General features: G+C 37.3%; 1 protein-coding gene across 1 annotated transcript in view; it reads right to left on the bottom strand.

The window, feature by feature from the left end:
• The window catches only part of RIMS1 (regulating synaptic membrane exocytosis 1), a 596,921-nt gene that overhangs the window by 344,002 nt on the left and 232,958 nt on the right, over window positions 1-19,961 (bottom strand). Inside the window, exon 3 of the mRNA XM_068983550.1 lies at window positions 2,086-2,299. Coding sequence (XP_068839651.1) covers window positions 2,086-2,299 — 214 coding nt within the window. The remainder of the gene's footprint in view (window positions 1-2,085; window positions 2,300-19,961) is intronic.

The following is a 19,961-nucleotide window of genomic DNA, read 5'->3' on the forward strand; positions in this document are numbered from 1 at the left end:
TTCTTACCAACAAATAGTCACTATTCAATCTTTCATTCCAAATGCACATATGCTCATCCTGCTATATGGTAGATAAAAAAGTTGGACACTACAATTTCAGAATTTTTTTAGAACTTGGATTATTAAATCTACATTTAAAACATTCTTTAGAAAGAAAAAAATTGCTACCATATTCGGCTTACCTATTATTGAAAGGATTATATTAAAATGCATAAACTTTGAATGAATAATTGTATCAAATTGTCCTTAAAATATTTATAGTTATGAATTGGAAAAATGTAAGAAAGGGAAGTATTTGTAATAAATAAAAAGAAAATAGAAATATACTATTTTAGCCATAAATTATCTCACAAGGTTGGTTTATTTGTAATATCCATTTCAACATTTACAATGTCATAGGAAAAACCAACTGTACACAATTTTTGTCATTTGCCCAAGATTAAAAATTGTAAGTTGTGCTTTCTTTTATTTTTTTTAATTTTAAATTTTCCAAAGATTGAATGGGTATAGTAAAGACAGATGAACTTCATTAGGCTTGGGTGTCTGTTTGAAAGCATAAGTACCCCTTAGCTCAATCTGCTTTAAACACATCTTCTGTTTAAAACATGAGTTTGACTCTGTTACTGGCTTGCTTCAAACCTATAATGTGAATTTAAAAGCATCCATCTCTATGCACACTCGGTCAGAATTAACACTTAACCCCTTTGCACTGTTCAGGGCCAACACTTTTCAGGGTGCTGCATGAATTGCTAAATATTTTGAATATCATCACAGCTTTTATTTGTGAGATTTTATTCCAAAATAGTGTTTTCAAGAACTAAAGTAGGGAAACTTAACAAATAGACCCTGTGCACTTTTTATGTGCCAAACAAGATCTCAATCCAAGGTTGCTCTAGAAAGTCTATAAGGTAGTATATGAAGATTAACTAAAACACACAAGTTTTAAGAGGGGAAAAATTCTTACGTGGTCCAAAGAATGGAACCTAAAGAAAAATCTAATGTGCATAGATTGCTGCTGCTGCTGCTAAGTCGCTTCAGTCGTGTCCAACTCTGTGCGACCCCATAGACGGGAGCTCACCAGGCTCCCTCGTCCCTGGGATTCTCCAGGCAAGAACACTGGAGTGGGTTGCCATTTCCTTCTCCAACGCATGAAAGTGAAAAGTTAAAGTGAAGTTGTTCAGTCATCCGACTCGTAGCCCATCAGGCTCCTCCGTCCATGGGATTTTCCAGGAAAGAGTACTGCAGTGGGGTGCCACTGCCTTCTCCGGTGCATAGATTAGAACTGCTTTAATTCTCATAACAACCATATATAGTAATTGTTACCATGCAATTTCATATATAAAGAAGTTGTTTTCAGAGAAGTTAAAGCTACAAAGATAATAGTAGGCTCATCTTAAGTATAATAATGCATCTATTTTACTGAATGTCTTAATTCCCCTGAGAGAAATTTTAGAATACCCTACTTACAACTCAAATATACTACTAAAATACAATATTGAGTGGTAACTTCACTTTAATTCTAACTGTGATTTTTCCAAATTAGGGAGACATAAGTGCGAGACTCCATGAAATTAAAATTTAAAAAACCAAACAGTATTTTGACACACTGTTTAAATATCCAAATAATTTTCATGAGATAAACTTAGTACTAAATTTCTTAGACTTGATAGTAAATGAAGTGATTCTCACAAAGGCTAATTATCACTTCATAAATGATTATATTGGATTAAATTAATGCCACACAAACTCTATTGATTTTATCTACATTCAATCTGAAACATGTTGCAGAAACTAAAGGTAGGTTGTTAGGTTTTGTTGCTTTGTGCAAGAACTGGCCACAACAACTTTCAAGAGTTTCATAATTCCTGGCACTAAATATAAATTTCCGACCTTCTTCAGAAAACAAATCTGTTCCCATAAGTAACCTGTCGGTTTTGAGTGGCAATCATTCGTTGAGGTGCATACATACAAAGAGCATCTTTTATGAATTTTTTGCATCACTCATCCCCTGCGCTGGCTAGGCGCGGGTGGGGCGCATCCACCTGCGCTCAGGGATGCTGGATGCTCGCGGCCACGGGTACTCACGTTGTTGGACCGCAGAGACACGCGGCCCCCACAGCGCGCGCAGAACTTGGTGCGGCAGTAGGAGCACAGGTGGCCACAGCCATCCGCGAACTTGGTCTTGTGGCAAATCCCGCAGGTTGGAGCATCGTCCTTGTGCTCTCCCTGGTAGCGCCGCGCTTCCTCCCCTATTTTCCTCACTTGTTCTTTATAGCTTTCAAATTGTTGATGCAATCTCCTAGACAGAAGAGAAAATGGGCACAAAGTAGATGAAAGAGCTGGGAAAAAAAAACAAAAACAAAAACAAAAACACTTTTTCCTAGCAGAGGAGACATCTAGTTACTTGAACTAAAGCAAAACATATAAAGCCACTTTCCTCAATAACAGGCTTTCCCAGTGGCTCAGCTGGTAAAGAATCCTCCTGCAATGCGGGAGACATGGGTTTGCTCCTGGGGTTGGGAAAATCCCCTGGAGAAGGGAAAAGCTACCCACTCCAGTATTCTGGGTTGGAGAATTCCATGGACTGTATGGTCCATGGGGTTACAAAGAGTTGGACACAACTGAGCGACTTTTACTTTTCATTTCCCCTCTAACCATACTATCAGAGGTAAGAAAAGTATTAGCTTGTATTTATCCCTTCAAGTGTTGCCTACTATTAATAGCATTGATCCCATATGTAAGTTGACTCTAAATAATCACTGTTTTCCCCAGCAGTGGAATTCCTGTATCCACTCATTGCCTCTGCTTCTTTGACAGGCAGTTTTCAAAGTATTTTACTGGGACTCAACACTTAACAAGTATGTGTGTGTACAACTGAGGCAAATTTATACAATGTTCTTAGACCAACTCTACAGAATTTGCTTTGACATTTTGTCTTACTCTCTTTGAAGTCTAATAGTGATTTGTTTTGTTCTTGTTTAGTTGCTAAGTTGTGTCTGACTCTTTAGTAACCTATGGACTTTGGCCCACCAGCTCCTCTGTCCTTGAGATTTCCCAGGCAATAATAGTGTAGTGGGTTGCCTTTTCCTTCTTTAGGGGATTTTCACCACCCAGGAATCAAACCCGTGTCTCTGCATTCTTACCAGTGACCCACCTGGGAAGTCCCAAATACTGATAACTATTTGTAAGAAGTTTGTCACAGTAAATTGAATTCATGAAGTATAATGCATGCTTGGGAGTTGACTATTTTAAACTACATGGCTAAGCAAGCTGTCTTCACTTCCATTCCTGGAGACTTTTGTTTGGCATCAAACATTTCACACAGTACATAGAGTATAACATTTATCTATCTATCTGCTGCTGCTGCTAAGTCACTTCAATCGTATCTGACTCTGTGTGACCTCATAGACGGCATATTGGTTGAAATACTAGGATTTTATTATATTTTCCTTTTAACATCAACAACTTTTAAGCAAAACTTTAATGATTAAAAATTCTGAAATCCCTTTCCTGCTTTGCCAGTTGACATTTTTTCTACTTAATTTCCATAATTAAACACAATTGCACTAGCACATAAAGTAGTTTAGAATCTGAAACTTTCCTAGTTTAGAAGCCAGCAAATTTCAGCTCAGAGAAGGATATTATGATATTTGGTTTAATGAATATAAGAATATCTGATCAATATACTGAAGAGCAATTTGACCCATTCTAAAATGCTAAGCAGACAAAGAGTGAATGAATAAATATTTATTGTGAGAACCACAAAATCATAAATATATATAATACAAAGGAAAAAGCTAGGCTAGGAAAAAGCTTCTCTATGAATGTATGATACAGAATATGATTTAGTTTGGGTGTTGGCAAATTTTATGGTCTAAGGCCAGTTTGTAAATATTTTAAGATTTTGTGAGCCAGGAAGTTTCTGTTGAAAGTACTCAGTTCTACCGTTGTAGCAGGAGAGTGGCACACACAATATGTAAATAGTGAGTGTGGCTGTGTTTCAATTAAACTTTTTTTAAAAACATGGTAACCCAGATTTAGCCAGTGCACCAGGTTGTCAACTTCTGACTTAGTGCCTGATTTATACTACAGCATAAAAGTTTGCAAATCAAAGATTTTTTGACTTTTAAAATTTCAAATACAGACCCAAAATTGGTTAAGATGCCCAATTAAGAGGATGTGTCCTCATTTCCTCCTGAGAAAGCACCAAAATCGCAACTAGCTTTGAACACTTGTCGGCAGGAGAATGCTGCAACACACCAAAAATGATGCCCCACATCCAAAGACAGAGAAGAAGCTGCAACAAGATGGTAGGAAGGGCACAATCACGATAAAACTCAATCCCATACCTGCCAGGTGGGTGACCCATAAACTGGAGAATAGTAACATAAACAGCTCTCTCACTGTTGTGAAGGTTCTAAGCACTGCATCAGGCTCCCCAGCATGGAGATCCAGCACTTGGACTGGGAATCCCCCAGAAATCTGATTTTGAAGGCTAGAGGGATTTCACTTCCATGGGACTGGGGGAAACAGAGACTTGACTCTTGGAGGACACAAACAAAATGTTGGATGGTCTCCTGCAGAGATGTGGGTCAACCGGGGCTTGCCACAGGGGCAGGGCATTGGCAGCAGCAGTGCTGGGAGGAGCCCCTTGGTGGGAAACCTCTTGGAAGCCACCACTGACCCATCATAGAGCCTGTAGATTCCATGGCTGGGTTGCCTCAGGCCAAACTAACAGGAAGACAGCACAGCCCCACCCATCAGAAGACTATCAGATTAAAGTTTTACTGATCCCTGCCCATCAGAGCAAGACCCAGTTCTTCCCACTGTCAGTCCATCCCATCAGGAACCTTACACAAGCCTCTTAGCCTCATCTATCAGAGGGCAGACAGAAGATGCAAGAAGAACTACAATCGTGCAGCTTCCAGAATTAATAGCACATCACAGAAAGTTAATAAAAACACATGTAAGAATTAAAGATTTTAAAATTTAATAAAAAAAAAAAATACAAAAAAAAAAAAAAAACTATAAAGTCAACTGATACGGGACTGTACATCTGCAAAATCCCATCATAGTAGTAAAAAAAAAAAAAAAAAAATGAAAAGGCAGAAGATTATGTCCCAGGTGAAGGGACAAGATAAAACCCCAGATAAATAACTAAAGGAAGAGGAGAAAGGAAATCTTCCAGAAAAATAGTTCAGAATAATGATAATGAAGATGATCCTGATCTCAGAAAATGAATGGAGAACACGCAAGAAATGTTTACCAAAGAGCTAGAAGAACTAAAGAACAGAGATGAAGAACACATTAGGAGGAATCAATAGCAGGATACCTGGGGCAGAAGAACAGAAGTGACCTGGAAGACAGAAAGGTGGAAAATCACTGCTGCAAAACAGATTCTAAGAAAGAGTGAAAAAAAAAAAAAAAAAGGAGAAGAAGACAGCCTAAGAGATCTCTGGGACAACATTAAATCCACCAACATTCAAATTATACAGGTCCCAGAAGGAGAAGAGAGAAAGAAAGGACCTGAGAAGATATCTGAAGAAATAATAGCTGAAAACGTCCCTAACATGGGAAAGGAAATAGTCAACAAAGTCCAGGAAGTGCAGAGAGTCCCAGGCAGGATAAACCCAAGGAGGAACACACAGGGACACGCAGTAAGGAAACTGACAAAAATTAAAGACAATGATAAATATTAAAAGCAACAGGGGAAATATGACAAATAACATACAAGGGAACTTCCATAAGGTTATCAGTTATTTCCTCAAAAGGAACCCTGCAAGCCAGAAGGTAATGGCGTGATATGCTTAAAGTGATGAAAAGGAAGAACTTCCAACCAAAAATACCCTACCCAGCAAGACTCATTCAGATTTGATGGAGAAATCCAAAACTTCACAGACAAACAAAGGTTAGAATTCAATATCACCAAACCAGCTTTACAACAAATGGTAAAAGAACTTTTCTAGGCAGGAAATATAAGAGAAAGAAAAGACCTACCATTAATAAACACAAAACAGTTAAGAAAATGGTAGTAGAGTTGTATATATCAGTAACCATAAGTATGAAAAAAGAAAGTGAAAGTGTTAGTCACTCAGTTGCGTCCAACTCTTTTTGATCCTATGGACTGTAGCCCAACCAGGCTCCTGGTTAGAATTCTCCAGCCAAGAATATTGGAATGGGTTGCCATTTCCTTCTCCAGGGGATCTTCTCCACCCAGGTATCCAACCTGGGTCAGGCAGACTCTTTACCAATTGAGCCACCAGGGAAGCTTAAGTATAAATGAATTAAATATACCAACCAAAAACATAGGCTGGCTGGGTGGACGAAAGCATGTGCAAGTATACACTTCCATTTGCCACATCGCTCTACTTAAGCACCCAAATTATATGCAATTATTTTCTCTTGTTAGGTTAATCATGTTTACATCAAGGCTTGCACTTGTAAATATCTTCTTTTGGTGGGGGGGGGTGGTCTAGCTATTGACTGTGAAAACTGATAAACATCTTTTACTATTGTGATTATGTAACTATTACTCATTTTATTGGCATTGTATCATGATTGGTCAATAGAAAATAATAGAATTCAATATAACTAAAACTACCATTTAATAGAAAAACATGTAATCACTTTTTAAAACACAGATACACATTAGAAATATCTAGGGATTTTTTGAAAAATACAAATGTCCAGATTTTGTTTTGTGTTTCTCTAAAGTTCTAGATGTGATTCTAATGAGCAGCCATCTTTAAAAACAACTGTATTATATGATGATGTCTTACTTCAATTTAGTTCAACTTTTATTATTTCATATTCTGTGTTCCCATTTCATTTAGTTTATGTGCCCCAATTTGTCCATCTTTTTGTTGTTCTTTCACAAGAAGTACAAGTATATTAAGCATTGTAGGAAAACTTGTCTGTGTATAGTATTTATAATATATATACTTTAGAAAACATAAACTATTGCTTAGCTAAAAAATTTATGACATTAGTTTTATATGTTGACTAAATATGAACAGAATGCTAGATTTCTAATTTACACTCACTCAAAACACTGATATAGTTCCATTTATTCTGGCATCTAGTATTACTGCTAAAACTCTAGAAAGCTTATCATTTCAGTGATTTAAAAAATAATTTGAATGAGGCTTGAAACTTCTAATCAAATTCTGAGAAAGATATACTATGTTGTAAAAAAAAATTAAAAATAAAAATAAAAATAAACAGAAAATTGACATGCGATACAGTATTGTTAAATATAGATTTTTTTCAAATTTCACAAAATTTTATCCTAGTGTCGTTATTTGTTATCATACTTTATTCAAGATTTCAAGTTTTATTTAGCTGCATTGAGCAGCTTCAGCTGCATATAACAAATTCTGATGAAACATTTTTTCATTTTTATTCTGTTATATATATTTTCTAATTTTCTTTGTTATGGCTTCTAAGGTACACCTATTATTTAATATTGGATGTTTAATTTTCAAATACATGTTTTCTCAATTTTCTAACTTTATTGAGGCTTCTGATGGCTAAGTCAAAGATCTCTGTTGGTAAATATCACACCACACTTTTCTTCAAATATATTTTTATATTGATATATTGATTTCTAGCATAATTCCACAGTGATAAGAGAACAAACTCTATGATTTCAATACCTTTAGACTACAAACTTTTTGCAGCTTGTTTTATGTCCCCATATATATTCTAGTAGCTCTTTTTTTATAGTCTATGGGGACTTGAATAGAATCTGTATTCTGCTATTGTATGAAAATTGTATACATTTAATCATGTTGAATTGGTTCATGGTGCTTTTCATTTTTGTATATTCATTCTATTAATTTTTGAAAGTTTGATATTGAAACTCCAGCTGAAAATCTTACTTTACTTAAAAATAATTGTAATTCATAGTGGAACTAATTCATATGTAACCTTGTTCTGTACTTTCCAAGTCTCATAATTTAAAACAATAAAAAAAATATTTAAAATATAAGTAAATTTTAAAAAATATTAAAAAAAATATTTAAAATTTTGAACACAAAAGCCTTTTATCTGTCCTATTGGGTGCAATCAAAAATAGATCTGTTTCAAGGAAGCTTTGTAAAATATATTTGTGCAGAGCACTGGCCACTGAAATGAAAACTCCTGTACTGCAATTTCATAGCATTTCCTTCGGTCCCTCAAAAACTACTTCATACTACTTCTACCGTATATTACTAGTGTTTCTGGACATGATACATGTCTTCTACCAAATGGTAAATGGTTTATAAATGCACAGTTCAGTCAGGTAGTAAAAGCATACATCTTACAAATGGAAATGTCACATATACTTATAGGTATATATATATATGTCATTTTGAGAAAAAAGTAAAACTCACAATTAATAAAGAAGTTTATACTGAAGGCTAAATATCCATCAAATACTTACTATCACAAAATGCTAGAAATGCTGGACAAAATATTTAAAAGGATAACTTTATGCTTGAATTTATGTTTGAGCTTAGCAGATAAATGGAGATTCTTAAATGAGAAACAAGAAGTAGAAGCAGTAATTCTGATACAATATAGCTCTGAAACCAATGGCTTCCCTAGAAACAAAGACAGAGGCTCTGTGACCAAGAACTTCAGTTTTAACTTTTGTACATGTAACTGGAAATAGCCTAGATGGGTTATTAAGAAGACATCACTTTGCTGACAAAGGTCCATATAGTCAAAGCTATGGTCTTTCCAGTAGTCACATACAGAAGTGAGAGTTAGACCATAAAGAAGGTTGAGTGCCGATGACTTGATGGCTTTGAATTGCGGTGCTGGATAAGACTCCTGAGTGTCCCGTGGGCTACAAGGAGATCAAACCAGCCAATCCTAAAGGAAATCAACCTTGAATACTCATTGGAAGGACTGATGTTGAAGCTCCAATATTTTGGCCACCTGATGTGAAAAGCCAGCTCATTGGAAAAGACCTTGATGCTGGGAAAGATAGCAGGCAAAAGGAGTAGAGGGTGGCAAAGAATAAGATGGTTTGACAGCATCACTGATTCAATGGACATGATATTGGGCAAACTCTGGGAGATAGTGAGGGACAGGGAGTCCTGTTGTTCTGCAGTCCATGGGGTCTCAAAAAGTCGAACACGACTTAGTGACTGAATGACAATGACTGAAAAAATTTTAGTTAGGTAGCCACCAAAAATAATTGAAGTAGAATGTATAATATTCAAACCAGGAGAGGATAAAACAGGAAATGAGAAAAAGGTCAATACAAGGAAGATAATTGAAACAAACAAACACAGCATCCAGAATACAGCATGTGAGAGTAGAGACAATTCAGCCTATCAAGAGTCACAGTAACTGTAGACTGCAGCATTATTAAAAGTTCATAATATTAGATTTTAAAAATTCAGCTAAATGAGTCCTAGATAAGAAACACTCAAACTGTAAAATAAAATACAGAATGTTTTAAGTAAAAATATGGAAAAATATATGTAAGACAAAAAGCATTACTTAAGATAGTGTTCATTTCATGTGTATGTGGTAATTCTAAACTTCTCTGCACAAAACATATAAAACCAAAAACTGATAAAACTAATAGGACAGAGAATTCTACCATTACAGCAGAATATTTTTACACACCTCTATCTATGTAGTTGACAGATCAAAAATAAACAGTGACGGGGAGGTTTGAACAAGTTTATTTGTGTATATGTATACATGTGTCCAGTAAACTTGTTTTAACTTGTTGAGTGCAATAAATATATTCAAGAAATACATATTTTTTCAAGGAGATATAAAATTTTTCCAAATCTGGGCCCCAAAAGTAAATGGAAATGTGTTTTTCTTAAGCAGCATAGCAAATGCATGATGTATGTTTTGTTCTTTTTCTTTATGTTCTACGTATGTGTAACATAATATGCTTGTAGGTGTGAAATATTTTATGTTAAAAAGAAGGAAATTTATTTCTCATTAGGTATCCCTGGCTAACAAATGACTGCTGTTAAAGAATTGAAAAAGTGAATGTATTTGAGAGCATTAAAATCTACAAAAGAATTTACCATGTATGGAATATAATTTTAAGAAGAAATGCATATGTTTAACCACATAATGACTTTTTATGAAGTATACAGTATTATTCCTGTTTTATTGATGAGGAAACTAATTTTTTGTTTGGGACTTTGCTTTTATTTTCTACCTGAATATATCTTTCTAAATCTGCATGCTTTAGTAAAATAATTAAAATAGAGCATCCTCTAACAACATATAAAAAAATAAACTCAAAATGGTTTAGTGATTTAAGACCAGATACTATAAAAATCAGAAGAAAACCTAGGTAGACACTCTTTGATATAAATCAAAGCAGTATTTTTTTTTTTTTGGATCCATCTCCCAAAGTAAAGGAAATAAAAGCAAAATGAAGCAAATGAGATCTAATGAAATTTAAGAGCCTCTGCACAACAAAGGAAACCTTGAATAAAATGAAAAGACAGCCTACTGAATGGGAGAAGATATTTCTAAATGATATAACTGTTAAAGGGTTAATATTCAATATATATAAACAGCTCACAGAACTCAACATCAAACAAACAACCAACCCAATTATAGAATGGGCAGAAAAACTGAATAGACATTTTCCCAAAGCAGACATTCAGGTGACTAACAGGCACATGAAAAGATGCTCAGCATGGCTAACCATCAGGGAAATGTAAATCAAAACCACAAAGAGATATCACCTCATATCTGTCAGAATGGTGACTATCAAAAAGAACTCAGATGAAAAACACTGGCAAGGATATGGAGAAAAGGGAAGCCTTGTACACTTTTTGTGGGAATGTAAATTGGTGCAGCCACTGTGGAAAAAGGCATGGAAGTTTCTAAAAAAATAAAATAAAATAAAAATAGAGCTACCCATTGTTTGCCAATCCCACTTCTGGGCATATATCTGAAAAAAATATACTAATTTTAAAAGATATATGCACCCTGATGTTCATAACAGCACTGTTTACAATAGCGAGACACAGAAGCAACCTACATATCCATCATCAGAGGACTAGAGATGTATAAATATATACATCTGTGGTGTGTGTGTGTGTGTGTGTGTGTGTGTGTGTGTATAATGGAATATTACTCAATCATATAAAGAATGAAAAGTCACCATTTGCAGCTACATGGATGGACCTGGAGGATATTATGCTAAGTGAAATATGTCTCTCAGGAGATTTCTTGGCAGTCCAGAGGTTAAGGCTTGATGCTCTCATAGCCAGGGCCCCAGTTCAATCCCTGGTCAGGGAACTAAGGTCTTGCAAGCCAAGTGGTGGGACCAAAAAGAAATCAGACAGATAAAGACAAATATTGTATGATTATCACTTATATGTAGAATCTAAGAAATACATCAATCTAGTGAATATGACATAAAAGAATCAGACTCACAGATCTAGAGAAAAAGCTAGTATTTACCAGTTTAGGGGTGTGGTATGGGGCAGGGGAGTGGGGGGTACCAACTATTGGGTGTAAGATGGACTTCAAGTGTGTATTGTACCATGTGGGGAATATAGCCTATATTGTAATATCTGTAAATGGAGTGTAAACTTTAAAATTGTATAAAAATAAAAAATTAAGGATAAATGCATGAATAATGGCATACTTCAGATTTTATATTGAGCTTACAAAAAAACATGAGAATAAATGCAATTCAGCTTGCAAAGGAAAGCATTTCTGGTCTCAGCAAAGTGTTCACTGGCAGTGAATGTCCACTTTCGATCATTAGTAATTGAAAGTACATGAACAAAACTGACTATGGAAAAGCAAAAGCTATGCTAATAAGCTCAGCTCAGTGTCTACAGAGTCTATACGCCTGCTCAATTATGCTTCCACTCATCTCTCAGCTCCTTTATGGTATTTATTCCCCAAATTGACTTCCAGTGACTGTGTCCTTCTGTAAAACTCAAAATGCTATTTTTGTGACTTGGCAACTCAGTGCTAGTCTCCTAAGTGCTGCTGTGGCTTTGGGAGACCCCACAGTCTAAGTCACAATAACACTTAGGAGACGAGCACTGTGTTCCAACGAGGCCCAGAGGCCACAGCAAAGGGTTGGCATGATGAGGCTTCTTAACTGGGGTCTAAGGGTGAAGTCTCCAGGTTCATACTTTCTCCACGGGATGCCTTAGAGGGGCATTCCCTTCCAGTCTCGCCAAAAGTGAGGAAAATTTCAGCCCACAGAGTAGTTTCTCAGGACAAGAGCCAGCAGGGAACAGAACTCTTCTCCCAGAAGGATGTACCCACGTGCCTCATCCACAGCCATCACTCCAGCCCCTACCAGGACTCACTCCCTTCTGGATGCCACGTCTTGGTGGCAAGTATGCATCTGAATCCTCTTCTCACGTGCATTTAAAATTCCTTCTTGGTTTCAGCAATAGGCCCTGTTTCTACAACTGGTTCGTACGCTATCACAGAGAGCAGAACCAAAGAAGAAAGATCCCGCTGTTTCTCAGCACAGAACTCAGGCCACAACTTCACGTCTCTTTCTTCCTGGGCTTCTTCCTCTACTTACAGATAGGACTCCCTTATTGTGCCCTGAAAGAAAAAGTCCAGCCCAAGTCCTCATCATCCTCTCCAAGTTATTTCCTAGAGGACTCCTTGCTTTTGCCAGTAGAAATTATAAAAGGAAAGCAGGAGGGGAGAGGCTGCAAAGAGTCGAACATTACTGAGCAACTGAACTGAACTGAGGAGGGGACAGGCAGAAGCAGCCTTCACAATTTCGACTTCTTCGAAATCTCCTTATTCCATAACCCTCTGAAATGCTCTAGAAAACTCTCTCTCACAAACCGACCTCAGTGCCCTTCTCTTCCCCTCATGTCGCTCACACCGCTCACCGTCAAGACGCTGTCCTCAGATGCTGCTAGAATCAGGATACGGGGGGTGAAACTGTAAACAGTATATTTATTTTTTGTATCTGACGTTTTAACGCTTTAATCCATATCAAATATGTGACAGTGTTCTATTATGAATAATACATGGAAATTCATATTTGATTATATGCTATTTCAGTAAAGGCAGGAACACAAATGTAGAATCTTTTGTGAAATTTATTTGTACTTTTCACTTTTAAAATTAACACAGTATTCTTATTGATTAGCAAGATTGACAAACTATATGATCACAGATCTCTGACTTAAATTTTCTATGAAGGAAATAGAGAGTATTCTAAAATACACAATGCTATCAGAAGAAAAGCATTGATAGAAACCTTGGCTTTCTCCCTGGATGTAATTTTTCCATTGTGTCACTATGTCATAATCATTGCACTATTTTATTATCTCTTCACTCAATTCAAGAAACTCCAAGATTTCATTTATAAGCAAACTGTTTGGATGAGTAACGAAACGTATTTGAAGGAAATAATGGTGAATGCCTAAAAAAACTAAATATTATTCTCTGTACATCTTAAATATAAGTATCATCCTATAATGCAAAATAAATTATTTAAACAGGAAGTTATTAATAACATCTACCAGTTAATGCATATATGTCGATCCCTTACTATAGATAACTGGAGCTGCTGAGTGCTGGTGATGGTTGGATGAAGAGGGACCTTTGTAGTCAGCACGGTGCCTAATTTACTTCTTTTGTCCCATCCTCCAACCCCAAAGTCACCGGAAGCTAGAAGACCACAGTCCCTCCTTTCTTCCTGGCTTTGCTTTGCAAAGTCTAGGCTAGATTTTCCTGGAGTAAGAGGAGATGGGAACCAGGGCTTTGAAGTTTCAAAAACCAAGGTTACAGGTCTTGAAGAAAGGTGAGAGCAGTTTGCATGTAGCTCTGAGATGGAGAACTATTTTGGAACATACATGAGGCAGGAAGGGGGTGGGGTACTGAGAACAGCAAGCATGGTCTTTGTTTCCTTCCAATCCTTGGCACAGAACACATACCACAGGGTACCTGCAAGGACCTATGCAAATGTGACAGGGCAGATACAGTCAGGAGAGTTCTTCTGAGAATGCTGGATTGGTTAAGTGCCTCCAGAAGACCTGGGGGATGTCCAGGAGGGAGTCCCAGTAGTGACTGAAATTAAACATCTGCTAGCCTGATATGCTGAAGGCTTGCTTTAGAAATTTTTAACAGCAAACTCACACGAATCTCAACTCTAAAGAGCATTCCTTGTGCTTTACTCCAAGGAATGTTCCTTATACCTAGGAAGTAAGTTATATGTAAACATAAATTAGCAGTTATGGCAATATATTCCAAGTGACGGAGAATGCAAATAAATTGCTCAGTAGGGAGTAACAATTCTGGGTGAAATAATCAGGGAGATTTATTTGGCTTAGCCGGTCAAGAATATTTTCTTAGATTATTTAGAACTTGGACTATTCTCCGAAATAATAAAAATCTAGCTCATGGTGGAGTTAATAGAAGTACTTACACAAAGAAATAGGAAAGCATGCTAAGATAATAATAAAATAATTATGAGTGTTCCCAAATGTCTCAGAAATGGAGTTTAAATAAAATCACCTTTGAGATTCTTTGTGTATCAGCAAACAAGCATGCAGATGTGTGTGTTCTAATAAATGACAATTCCAATCATCATACACAACTGTCCATGAAGTCAAAACACAGGTGCAGTTAAAAATGGTTTCTTGACCCCAAAGCACAATTATCCACTTTTTCATGAAACTGTCTTTTTGATTACACTCTGCAACAGAGAGGCAGGAAAATTCCTCTACATTTCAGTGGGGACTGATTTTTTCTTTTAAATGATGCTTGGAAGTAATGGTCCCTGTATGAGAGTTGATTTATAAATATTGAAAATAACAAACATCCCAGTCTTTTAAGCAAAAAGTTTAGGTAATAGAATTTGGTGCTACAAAATTGTTGAAAGGGGGAAAGAAGCGGTTCTTGGCCTGATCTTCAAGGATGATCCCCAGAACTAAAGCACAAAACCAACAATTCAAAATTCCTCAGCCAGGAAGCTGTGGAATCAGAAAGCCACGGCCCAAAGGGCTCAGGCTGGAGACCCAACTCCTCAGCTGAGGTGCCACACTGAGCCCCCCAGCCACAAAGAGTCAGACACAACCGAGCAACTAAGCATAGAGCACAGCCCCCTGAGAAATTCATACACATGCATGCAGCTCTGTCTGTCCCGTCCATTTCCTCTAGCAAACAAGTTGCAAGGATGGCTGCTGCTGCTGCTGCTGCTGCGTCACTTCAGTCGTGTCCAACTCTGTGTGACCCCATAGATAGCAGCCCACCAGGCACCCCCATCCCTGGGATTCTCCAGGCAAGAATACTGGAGTGGGTTGCCATTTCCTTCTCCAATGCATGAAAGTGAAAAGTGAAAGGGAAGTGGCTCAATCGTATCCGACTCTTTGTGACCCCTTGGACTGCAGCCCACCAGGCTCCTCTGTCCATGGGACTCTCCAGGCAAGAGTACTGGAGTGGGGTGCCATCACCTTCTCTGGCAAGTCAAGGCAAAACTCAGACTCAGATAACAGACACATACAATCAGATGAACACACATCCAAGCTTGCTTCTGTGGATGAGATGCACAGCCCAAACCTACCGCCTGTAATGAGGACCTTCACTGGGTTATTTCATCAAGTTTTAGTGAGGCTTTGGTTCACACTCTTTGAGTGACTTCCCTTAAAGAACTGAACCAATTACACTGGTTAGCAACTGAAGTATCATTTCTAAGAGAGTCCATTCCCCTTCCCAAGATACAAGGTGATTCTGCCTCTTTCCCACTTATCTACTTACTATCAGTGTCTCTCACAAACCCTTCCCATATATCTTATAGCTGCCCTTGCATCAGGCCCTAGTTATGAAACACAGTAGAATCTTACAAACAGCAATGCAACAAACATTTACTCAGCTGCAACTGCACAACAGGCATTGCTTGCCTCCCTGGGGGTACAAAGAGGACAAAGTAAAACAACATAAGAAAGTATAAGTTTCCTTTATTTTATTACTTTATTTAAGGCTTTTTGATAAATATCAGAAAATGGGTCTTTTCTATTGTGCATGGAAATCATCCTCCCTACATTAGAGATTACTTTTTTTTTTTTTTAAATCTTCAAAGCCTAATGTACACTGTTGGTAGAAATGTGAATTGGTGCCTCCAGTGTCCAAAACAGTACGGAGTTTCTCAGAAAATTAGAGATAGAACTATCACATGATCTAGCAATCCCACTCCTGAGTATACATATTGGAAAAAATACAAAAGCACTAATTTGGAAAGGTGCATATACCCCAGTGCTCATAACAGCACTATTTACAATAGCCAAAATATGGAGGTAACCTAACTGTCTATCAGGAGGTGAATGGGCAAAAACAAGGATATGTAATATATCACTTTTAATCTATCCATATTTATCTAATGAAACATTAGGTATGAAAAAGCATTAAATTCTGCCATTTTCAACAAAGTAGATGGACCTAGAGAGTATTACGCTTAGTGAAATGTCAGAGGAAGACAAATACTGTATGATATCACTGATATTTGGAATCTGAAACAGAAAACAATGAATGAATATTAAAAAAACAGAAGCAGGTTCGCAGATATAGAGAACAAACCAGCGGGGAGAGAGAGGTGGGGAGGGCAGGGGAGGGCCAGGATGAAGAGGCACAAACGTAAGTGTAAAGTGAGTACCCTGCAAGGATATATTGTGCAGCACAGAGAAATACAGCCACTGTTTTGTAGTAACTTGAAATGGAGTATAATCTATAAAAATATTGAGTCACTACGCTGTTCCCCTGAGTTATAATATGGGTTTAGTTGCTAAGTCATGTCTGACCCTTGCAATCTCATGAACTGTAGCCCACCAGGCTCCTCTGTCCATGAGATTTTCCAGATAAGAACACTGGAGTGGGTTGCAATTTTCTTCTCCAGGGGATCTTCCCAACCCAGGGATCAAACCCTGGTCTCCTACATTGCAGGCAGTTTCTTTACCAATGGAGCTACCTATAAATAAACATAATATTATAAATCAACTCTACTTCAATTAAAAGAAGACATCATGAGATCCCAAACATGTACACCCAGGGTGGATTCATGTCAATATATGGCAAAAAAAAAAAAAAAGAAGACATCATGCTGAAATCTGAAAAAAATGTAATGCAATTCGATCATTAAAATAAAACAATTTATTTTAAAAATGTAAATTTCTAGGCTCTAGTCACAAAATTAAGAAAGGTTTATGATTTGTTATTACTCTTGATTAAATTAAGTAGTTTTTGTTACTTAGAGGAATAATTACTCTTAGTTAAAATGTATAAATGTATTTTTGCAATGTTTTCAGATTATATAAAATACATATAGTGTAACAAGTTATTTGCAGGTGTTTATATATATATATATATATATATATATATATATATATAATATTCTTCAGAAGGAAATGATTGTGGTTGCAAATTCATATAATTCACATGAGATCACCTCTGCAGCAGTGTATTTTCCTTGCAGCCTTGAACTGTATTTTGCAACCTGAACCCTTACCAAGTATTATAAACCTTTAATTCTCAATGTTTTGCTAATCTATGTTTCCTTAGGTTAATTTTTCACTGGTATGTAGGAATACTATATGCTCTTTCTCTATATCACCATGTTAGCTTTGTTTTGACACAACTTTGAACTATTCTACATTTCATCTTTGTTTTCTACTTCAGTAGTTCTTGACATTTAAGAAATCCAATTGTACAAATCTGAATCAACACCCTTGTTTCCTTGCTAGGACTTGGGGTTCACAACTTTGGAGTCATATGAACCTCATTCTCAGAGTGAGAAAAGATAAGGAAAAGATTTCAAAACTTGTTTTCAGTGTAAACATTTATGAAAATAGAGACACAGGAGGGACCTTGAAGTTCTCTGGGGATAAGCTTCTCATTATAAAATGGGAAAATCTAGGCAAGGTCCTGAAACTGGTTTGTGATAATTAGGTCCGGCATTTCCACTACACCTTCCTGTCTTTGGCATCTATCTGAATACGGCTGACGTAATGGAAAAGTACCAATCTATGAGGGATGTCCCAGGTGTTCTCAAACATAACACCAAAAGTATTCAAGGAGCTTATTTAAATGCACCTGGACCTCAGGTGTTTCTGAGTCAGTAGGTGTGGAGTGCATCACCTGCCTTTTTAATCAACCCAGGTGATCCTGATTATCTGAGGACTCTAATATAGTAGAGATCCTACATTAAAGCTAAATAATAAAATGAAGACATTTTTCAAATATATTTCATATCACTTGTTAAAAGAATCTTCATCACATTATTAAATTTCAATTATAAATGCAAAATTTGGGGTATGGCCTGTGTGAAGTTATGCTGAAAATGTGAATATTGTGTTATCTAAGTTAATATGATATCCACCACTGTTTAAAGCTTAACAGATTTATGAATGACAGATATGTATACATTAGGATTCATAGATTTTAAAAAAAATCATAGTAGGTGTCGTGGGGAGGGGAGGATGAATAGGCAGAGCAGAGAGGACTTTTGGGGCAGCCATACTACTCTGCATATTATAAAGATGGATAGGTGTCATCATATACTTGTCCAAACCACAGGATGTACCACATCAAGGCTGAATCCTAAGGGAAACTATGGACTCTGGATGTTACTGATTTGGCGCTGGAAAGTCATCCACTGTAACAAAAGCACCTGGTAGGGGCAGTACATGTGTCAGGGCGCAGGGTCCTTGGGAAATCTCTGCACCTTCCCCCTGGTTTTGTTGTCAACCTATAATTTCTCTTAAAAAAAAAATCTAAAAATATTAATAGAGGCTAACAGAGTTTTGCCAAGAGAACGCACTGGTCATAGCAAAGACCCCCTTCCAACAATGCAAGACAAGACTCTACACATGGACATCACCAGATGGTCAATATGGAAATCAGATTTATTATATTCTTTGCAGCCAAAGATGGAGAAGCTCTATACAGTCAGCAAAAACAAGACCAGGAGCTGACGGTGGCTCAGATCATGGACTCCTTATTGCCAAATTCAGACTTAAATTGAGGAAAGTAGGGAAAACCACTAGACCATTCAGTTCAGTTCAGTTTAGTTCAGTCATTGTGTCCGACTCTGTGACTCCATGAATCGCAGCACGCCAGGCCTCCCTGTCCATCACCATCTCCCGGAGTTCACTCAGATTCATGTCCATCGAGTCCGTGATGCCATCCAGCCATCTCATCCTCGGTCGTCCCCTTCTCGTCCTGCCCCCAATCCCTCCCAGCATCAGAGTCTTTTCCAATGAGTCAACTCTTCGCATGAGGTGGCCAAAGTACTGGAATTTCAGCTTTAGCAGCATTCCTTCCAAAGAAATCCCAGGGCTGATCTCCTTCAGAATGGACTCATTGGATCTCCTTGCAGTCCAAGGGACTCTCAAGAGTCTTCTCCAACACCACAGTTCAAACGCATCAATTATTTGGTGCTCAGCCTTCTTCACAGTCCAATTCTCACATCCATACATGACCACTGGAAAAACCATAGCCTTGTCTAGGCGGACCTTAGTCGGCAAAGTAATGTCTCTGCTTTTGAATATGCTATCTAGGTTGGTCATAACTTTTCTTCCAAGGAGTAAGCGTCTTTTAAATTCATGGCTGCAGTCACCATCTTCAGTGATTTTGGAGCCCAAAAAAATAAAGTCTGACCCTGTTTCTACTGTTTCCCCATCTATTTCCCATGAAGTGATGGGACCGGATGCCATGATCTTTGTTTTCTGAATGTTGAGCTTTAAGCCAACTTTTTCACTCTCCTCTTTCACTTTCATCAAGAGGCTTTTTAGCTCCTCTTCACTTTCTGCCATAAGGGTGGTGTCATCTCCCTATCTGAGGTTATTGATATTTCTCCCAGCAATCTTGATTCCAGCTTGTGTTTTTTCCATTCCAGCGTTTCTCATGATGTACTCTGCATATAAGTTAAATAAGCAGGGTGACAATATACAGCCTTGACATACTCCTTTTCCTATTTGGAACCAGTCTGTTGTTCC

This window comes from Capricornis sumatraensis, chromosome 11 (genome assembly GCF_032405125.1).
Source record: "Capricornis sumatraensis isolate serow.1 chromosome 11, serow.2, whole genome shotgun sequence".
NCBI lineage: Eukaryota > Metazoa > Chordata > Mammalia > Artiodactyla > Bovidae > Capricornis > Capricornis sumatraensis.